Below are 8,968 nucleotides of genomic sequence, written 5' to 3'. Positions count from 1 at the left end.
TCGCTCTTTACGCTAAAGTTACTCTTTCTCACAACTCTATTTTTTAAAACAATAAAAAACTTTACCGTAAAGAGCGATGCGTTGAGGAGGGGACAGCCCCTTTCATATACGGAATAATTTATTTTCGTTTTAAGTTTTAATTTCGCTCTTTACTTTCAGTTAAAAAAAAATTGTTTTTTTATTTAATTTCTGAACGTTTTTGAATTAATGCAGCTTCGATTTTGGATCACCGTACATGAATAATTAGAATGAAATTTGCATATTAATTTTATGGCTTTCTCGAAATTTTGTTCCGACGTAGCTTACGAATTAACTTAAGTAACGAACTTCTATATTTGTATGTTTTTATTACGTATATTAGGGAGTTTTCCCCTAGTCAATACCTCACTCTTTACGCTAAAGTTCGAATTTTTTTTGAATCACAAACCCCTGAATCACAAAGGCCAGTTAATTAGAATAGATAGCTCTTTTGAAAGTACTAAAAAAAACTTTACCGTAAATGGTTAGGTGTTGACTAGGAGGCGAACCCCCTCACATACGTAATAATTTCTGTTTGTTTTAAGTTTTAATGTTGCTTCTTACTTTCAGTTGAAAAAACTTGTTTTTTTATTTAAGTTTTGATCTTTTTTTAAATAATAATGGGAAATTCGGTGCCCCCTTCATAGACATGTCCCTTCCCCCAAGGAAACATCCTCCCCCGCAACCCCCTCCTCAGACCCCTCCCCCCCCAACCAGAACAAAAATCCCTCCTGGAACGTCTGTATACTTCCCATTAACCAATACTATATGTAAACAATGGAGCTTGCAGCCCTTCCCCTAGGAACTGAGGGGGATTAAGTCTTCCTCAAAGACATATTTGTTAGATTTTCGACTATGCTGAACAAAATGGCTATCTCAAAATCTTGATTGGGTGACTTCGGGAAAAAAACGAGCGTCGGAGGGGGCCAAGTTGCCCTCCAAGTTTTTGGTCACTTAAAAAGGGCACTAAAATTTTTAATTTCCGTTCAGATGAGCCCTCTAACGATATTCTAGGACTACTGGATCGATACGATTACCCCTGGGAAAAAAAAAATAAAATAAACACGCATCCGTGATCTTTCTTCTGGCAAAAAATACAAAACTACATTTTTGCAGATAGGAGCTTGAAACTTCTATGGTAGGGTTCTCTGATACGCTGACCCTTTTTTCAAAAAAATGGCAAGTATTCTCAGGCCCTTAACTTTTGACGGGTAAAAATGAATGAAACTTATATATTTGAAATCAGCATAAAAATCTGATTCTATTGATGTATCTATTGGTATCAAAATTCTGGCTTTTAGAGTTTTGGTTACTATTGAGCTGGGTCGCTCCTTACTTACAGTTCGTTACCACGAACTGTTTGAAAGTGCATCAAGAGCAAGAACAATCGCCAGTTCTGACAGAAGAAGTTGACAGAAGTTCGCATTGCTACGATCAATAATTAGTTTACTAAAGCAATAACTAATTTATGTATGCTAATTTCCGAAATGAATTTAATGTACAAACGTAGCCCTTTTCTTGTAACATAGGATAATTAGCCCTTAGAATATTCCTGCCAGATTCCAGTTCTAGTAATTTACTGAGCCTACGAGAAGAACCCTGGCAAGTACAACATTTTTTAGAAATGTAGCATAAATGTTTGGATATACGTGTAATTCTTGTAAATATCACAATTTTCTAACTGGAACAAGATATTGGATCAGGGGATACTGAAATAGCTCCAGTGGATCGTATTACAGGTAAATTAATCTTTAATTTAGCACATTCTGCTTTTCTAGATACACTTCCACTGTCTCTACGGCAGATTTGATTTTCATGGTCAGGTTCAGGTAAGTGCTCTTCTTTGCGTAGTTCTTCTAGCAGATTTCCTTTACCAAAACGATGATCAACAGAAACTAAGGAGTCTCCTATTTATCAATCCACTCTACCATGGAATTGCCCTCTGATGTCCCTCTATTTCTCTCCACGAAAGCCAGTTTCTCGGAGGGTCGTTCCGTGGTTTTAGTCCAGTAATTTTTCTCCCTTCTTTGTTTATTTCCCCCCTTTTCTTTCTTTTTTTTAAATTCCATCACAACTGATATATCTCTATCCTCTTCTTTTGAGATTATTTTCAGGAAGATTCCTAACTGTTAAAATCCTCGTCATTCTTCTTCTTTTTGTTTCATGATCTAATGCCAACTTGGTCTTTTCTATTTTCTCAACTTTCTTTGTTTCTGTTTATCCCTGTTATTATTACTACTACCAATTTTTTACTATATTCTAGTGTATATTCTCCTTTTTTTTATTTTGTATGCACTGTATCTACCGTATTATTCATGTTTCTTTCAGTGTTTTATTATTATAGTGTGTGGCCCACACAACCCAAGTTTCTTGGGCCGAATAATTGTTTAACGTTTGTAATAGTGTTTGAATATGAATAAAATGATTGATTGATTATTGAAAATCTTCAGAAAAATTGAATGAAATTTCTTCTACTTATAGTTTCTAATCAGATCTAAAAAAAAAAATGTAACCTTTATTTTATACTGAAAAAGTAGACGCATGAAAATAGAGAGCATGGCACATATATACAATGAAAGACAAAACTTAGTCGCTGTTTCAATAAATATCATAACTTAAAAAAACGAAATTAAATCATAAAGATAAAAACTTAAGTAACGCTTCATATATAAGCCGAGGATGTGCAGAGCCATGTGCCGCATACTTAACACCTCTTAAATGACCAGAATCGTGTGTTAATACACCATATTCACCAACGATATAACCCTCGGGGGTTTTCTCCTCAACCCTATATTTCCTAACACCGGTATCATCCACCACGTAACCAAACTTATGTCTTTTTGCTGATAAAATTGGAATGCTGTTTTCCAGCCGTAATCTACCACCATGAATCGTTCTAGAAGCACGCAGGTCTTGGTCGTAAAATGCAGGTGGAAGAGACTGTTCCAGTGGAACTTCTTCAAGGGTTTTCGTTTCCTCTTGCGGTTCGTCATAGTCTTCAACTATTACTGGTTTGACAGATGAAATTGTTATTCTTTCACCGAAGTCACCGTCATTGGGGGTTATTTCTTCAATATCACTTTCCTCACTATTTTCCCCCAATTCGATTATTTCAAAAGACGGAACATTGTGATGTAAATCATTGTCTGGTTTTGAAATACTGACTACTTCTGCTTCTGTTAAGATGTTTCTATTGTCATTGTATTCTTGAAGAGGAAGCTGTATTGAACTCTCTACAGCTAAATCCATTTCATCTTTACCTTTATCTTGATTTTCTTGATTATTCATCTGATTATCTTCAGCATTTTCAATCATTTGCAAATTATTTTCTTCCGTTTTGTTCTCTTTTTGTACAGCCGTTAAATTACTGTTAACAAGTAAAACGGAATTCGAAGATGACGCTGAATTTTCTCCATTTCTTAAAGTGGTTTGTTCTTCGTCTATAATTAAAATTTTATTACTGTTGTCATCCATAACTTCTGTTGAATCGTCCAAAATTTCTCCTTTACCCAGTTCTAAATCAAAAGTATTATCTTTAGGATTCAATATCGCAGTTGAGCTATGCTTTAGTAAGCTATTAGTTGCTATATTGTCAGCATTTGTTAAATCTTCTAAAATTTCATCTTTAACCATTTCTAAGTCAAAAATATTCACTTCAGGATTCAATGTTGCTGTTAAGCTATCATTCAGTGAACTATCAGTTGTATTTTGAGTGGCAAAACGTCCGCTTGAACTATTTGTTTGTGCGTCATTCTCCCTAACGTTACTGTATTGTTGTTCCGTATTTTCATGAATAATCTTCTCATTAGTTCGTAATCGCTCAATAATAGTCGGCGTTGCAATATTTTCTATTTTGTTTTCTGATAAAATTGAGGGAGAATCTTTGTTCAATGGGTTGTTTTTGCTTTCGTTGAACTCTCGATCTAATGTATCTTGAATGTGACGAATTATGTAGTATGAAAATCTTTGGGGAGATGTTTCTTCAGTTTTTACAAGTTCTGATAAATTGGCTTTGTCTATAATGACTACTTTAATGGGTTGCAGTAAATCAGGATGCGTAGGTACTGGTAGGCAGTAGATGGCAGTAATCAGTGCAAAATAAACCTTAAAAAACAAACGGTTAAAAAGATTGCCAAAAGACACAAATAATTAAAATTATAATACTTGATAATTTACTAAACTAGATAAAGCAAAATAAAACCTATAAAGCACCAAGGACGGTGAAAATGAAATTTGATAATCATAATGGTGAAGTAGCAAGTAAACCGTCACATAAATAAAAGCGATTAAGAGATTCGTAAAATCCGAAATTTAATTTTTAACTGGAAAAAAAACTTCTGTATGCAGGCGTGTGCTTTTCGGTAGTATTGGGTGCCAAATTAAAAAAAAAACATAGGTGGAAAATCAGCGAAAAGGCCAAAAGCACTCCTTTGAATGTGTATTTTTCTATAGGAATCAACAAATTGGTCACGTTTTAGTTTTTACGGCAAAAAATGATGGTATATTTAGCTAGTTATCTTTGCTTATTCATTTTACATTCCAACATGGCAACAGTGTTAAAATGTGGCATTGGCCCAAAAACTTCATTATTGTGAAATAGTTAAAGGAAAATTCTAAGAAAATTGGGTTTTCAGGTATGAAAAGACCAAAAATGGGTTGGGGGGGGGGGGAATACTTTGACTTTGATGTTCTTGGTACTTTCAGTCAAGATTTAATATTGAAAATGTATGAAACAGCAAAGAAATAGAAAGATATTTGAAGATATATGGTAATAGAAGAAGATTAAAAGGAATCAATTTTAGAATGGACTAGCTTACCCGTCATGCGTTGCTGCAATCTTAACAGGAAGGAAATTCAAAGAAAATTCCCACCTTGGAAAATTACCCTCTGTGGAAAATACCCCTCCCCCCGAAAAATCCCCTCCCAGATGAAAATTCCCGATCTTAATAGTGACGACTTTGTTCTTAAGCTTAAAAGTGTTTGAAAAATTGCTACCCTGCGGAAAGCTCCTCCACGGAAAATCCCCCCCCCCCCCGAATTAGTATTCAGTGAGTTCGCTAAAACTTTGGGAAGTAATTAAACGTTAAAAGCGCACGGTTCTTATGCTTGGGACCAAAGAGTATGAGTGACTTACAAGAGTGGGAACTGGCGATAGTGACAACAAAAGAAAGTATCAACGCAATCTCCGACACTTGGCATTTTTCTTCAGTGTAATAATAAGAATAGTTGATTTAATTATTGTAATTAGAAAAATTAAGGTAGTAATAAGTGTCTGACCTCAGTTCTTACAGAAAAATGATTAAAGTGCTTTGAAAAATATAAAGTATTACACGGCTAGATGGGATTAATAATTTTTGTTTTGTTTACATTCGCGCCAGTAGCCACTCTAATAAGTTCCTCTTACTCTTTGCTTGGGACAATATGGAATATTAATTCAATAGTAGAAACATTATAAATTTACAGCAAATACTTCAGAGCTTTCAATTTATTGTTTCCACTGAACGATTATTACTAAGATGTAATTGCAATATGATCAATTAAAAAAAAAGGCCACTTGAATAAAAGCAAGTAAGGATAGAATATGACTAATTATAGTTATAGATGGCATTGCTCCAATAGAAGCTAACCAATCGCTCCCAAATGTACTAGCATTATATGCTAGTTAATGTACCGTACTATGCGTTATCGTAAACTTAGTAAAGAAGCCATGTGTATCACATGTGTTTTATTTTTTCACATTATCACATTGAATGGATGGTCGAAAAAATTTTGAAGAATGGCTCATTCTATCCAAAGTAAAAGTTCTATAAGTTTTTTAAGGGCAAAAGCCGATCTAACACATCCAAAGAGGAATATACCTATTTATTCTTGGAGTAAAATTCTAGATTAGGGGGCTTTTGGTGATCTTGGAAAGCTACTGAGCTGAATGAAACTCTCAGGTATGACCCAGAGCCTTAATGGTCTTCAAGGAAGGTATTTTGGATTACCTGCCTCTGATTCTTCTTCCCCAAAAAGGGAAATGGTCATCACATTTGTTGACCATTTATAATCTTTGTGCTATAAAATTGAAACCTTGTAAAAGAGGTCTTCTGCTCAAATAAGGCACAGGAAAAGATTTTAAGCCTTAAAACTTTGCCCAACCCTAATTTATAGGGTTTTAAAGAACTGCAAATCTAGGCTAGGCTATTTATCAAATTTAGAGGGGAAATCTTGATATGGCTTAAAATTCTACTGAAATGGCAAAAGATACATATTCAAAAACTTAAAACAATAAAAAGAAATTCAAAATTAAGGTGAAATATTTTTTTAGGGATTAGATAGCTTAGCTAGACTGTCATGTATGAAATCTTTAAAGCCATAGGAATATGGAAAGGGTAGAGACAGTACTTGGAAAATAATTACTCAGAGTGTATTTTAGGCTCTGGATTCATTACTGAAAGTTTCGTTGACCTACCTTAAGCAAATTTCACTAATTAATGTCATTAACCTTGCACCTATAACAGCATAATAGTGCTGCCTAAGTAAAAAGTGAACATCCTCGGATTAGTTTTTTTTTTCACCCAGACACTTCGTATGGAAGGAGTTATAGTGAAAAAATTTCGAAGGGACTCATTCTACTTGAAATTAGAAGTTATAGTGCCCTTTTTCAGTGTCAAAAGGGATTGGAGGACAGGCAGCCTCCCCTCACCCTTTATTTCTCAAAAGACATCCAATAAAACTTTTGAGATAACCATATTGTTCAACATTGTCGAAAGGTCCAATGACTATGCCTGTGGGGATGACAATACCACCCACATCCTTTGGAGAAAGAGATGTAGGCTATGTAATTCGACCATTGTTTATATTTAGTATTTGATTTTGGGGAAGGGGGTATGCTTGGTCCTTGGTGCCCAAAAAGATTAAGGCTATTAAGGTGAAGTTCTTAGAGACAATTGAGGGAAGTTTTGAACTAAATCAAAACACACTATGTGCATACGGTTGTCAAAAGGGTGTATCTTAGAAACGCCTAAATGTATTAAGCTGAAACTTCCAAAACATGTCGAGGGGGATGTTTAACTAAAAATAGATGTTAAGAGGGCGTGCCTGCAATATTTATGGAATAGGTAAGTGCATTAAGGTATATCTTTCGGGGGAGGGGGTTATTTATTCTAATTATACGGCCTTTGTGATTCGGGGGTCATTCTTAAAGAATTGGAACAAAATTTGAACTTTAGCGTAAAGAGCGAGGTAGTGACGAGGGGCGGACCCCCTCATATACGTAATAATTTCTGTTCGTATTAAGTTTTAATATTGCTCCTTACTTTCAGTTGAGAAACCTTACTACTATTACTAGCATTACTGCAAATGCTACAACTAAGACTTCTTAATACTGCAACTGTGACTATGTACGACTGTGACAGCTAGTGTTTGTAACTACTTGCGACTACAAATACCTTCAACTTCTACTAATTGTGACTCCGACTACTTGCCACTGTGACTCCAACTTGTTTTACTACGACTATAACTACTTAGGACTGCGATTGCTACTACACGTAAATGCGAATGCAACGATTACTTGCGTCTGCAGCTACTTATGCAACTGCATCTACTTCCGAATGTGACTGCAAACACTTGACATAGCGACTGTGACAAAGGTTTTCCCTTCGATACCTTCAATAAATACAAGGTTATTAAGGAGGAATCAATATCAGTATCTATTAAAATTTCAATCTATATTAATTTGTTCTTCTCAGCAATCTTGGTTATGATGGTAATTTTTTTTTAGAAATGAAAACATAACTCGAAATAAAAATTGTTTTCAGTAAAGTGCATGACGTTCTGGAATTTAGAAGGCACAGTGGACTTAGCCCTGTTCCTCTCTATGTTAGTTTCAGCTCGTTTTGACTTTGACTTGGCTACTTATTGTAATTTTTTATTGATGGTGATTTATGGTAGTTTTATGTTTGGAAAAATATTGATATTTATTTCTGCTCGTTTTGGGTTTAATGGAGATCTTTACTACTCTTTGAAAAACTTCTTTAGTGAAAAAAGTTTTTCAAAATTGATTTATGAGAAGCCAAGATTCTATTTTATCAAAATCTTGGAATCCAATTGAAAGGGAACTTGCAGAGAATCATGGACTTCTGGCACGTTTTCTAAAATTTTCAAACCGGTGTAATAGAACCTGTGTAATACCGGTTGAGCGTTGGGACCGATCTCGCAAGACCGGTTGGTTACGCAAATAAGACGTGTGGAACACATTCTCTTCCAATTTTCTAGAAGTATTGGCTGGATACAAAGACTCCTGGGAAATATACATCCATGTTCTTCCTTCTAAAAAAAAAGATAAATAAAATCCAAATCCTACATTTCTTTTTATAAGAGCTTAAAACTTCTACAGTAGGTTCTCTTATATGCTTAATTTAATCGTAAAATCTACATCAAGATCACTTTCCTTTTTGGGATAGTTTCCACTGTTTTCCGAAAATGAGCCAGTTTTGTCAGATTTGTAGCGTTTGATGTTATAACCTTAAACTTAATGAACATTATAACCTTGGAATCACCATAAAAAGCCAACTCCTTTAATGTTTTATATATATCTTTATTTATTTTTTTTTTTTGGCTTCTGAGTTTAGCAACATTCTTTAATAGGTTTATTTGCAAAAATTCAACATTTTTTCATAAGCATTTTGAAGCTCAAAGTGAAAGAATTCAATTCCTGAGAATATAGGCTGTGTATACTTATGTACAATTTTAATTTATGGAACATTTCACAACACTTCCTGCAGTGAAGAAAGTAAATTTCTTTGAATTACTACTTGCGGTTTTGACGAAGAATTACAATTCAGCTCCAATTCTTTCCTATATACCGCAGAAAAATTCTTTAAAAATCAAACAGTTCGTGCTAACGAACTGTAAGTAAGGAGCGACCCGGCTCAATAGTAACCGAAACTCTATAAATTATTAATAC

The 8,968-nt window shown here is 34.5% G+C and overlaps 1 protein-coding gene across 1 annotated transcript in view; it reads right to left on the bottom strand.

Moving 5' to 3' along the window:
• Positions 1–2,525: 2,525 nt before the first annotated feature.
• The window catches only part of LOC148956677 (uncharacterized), a 73,051-nt gene continuing 66,608 nt past the window's right edge, over positions 2,526–8,968 (bottom strand). Inside the window, exon 2 of the mRNA XM_089086654.1 lies at positions 2,526–4,122. Coding sequence (XP_088942780.1) covers positions 2,653–4,122 — 1,470 coding nt within the window. The 3' untranslated portion in view covers positions 2,526–2,652. The remainder of the gene's footprint in view (positions 4,123–8,968) is intronic.

Source organism: Artemia sp. Qi Xiang Cuo, chromosome 1, assembly GCF_049724085.1.
Source record: "Artemia sp. Qi Xiang Cuo chromosome 1, ASM4972408v1, whole genome shotgun sequence".
In the NCBI taxonomy this organism is placed as follows: Eukaryota; Metazoa; Arthropoda; class Branchiopoda; order Anostraca; family Artemiidae; genus Artemia; species Artemia sp. Qi Xiang Cuo.
Note: the sequence above shows the minus strand (reverse complement) of the source record. Positions and strands in the feature narration are given on the sequence as shown.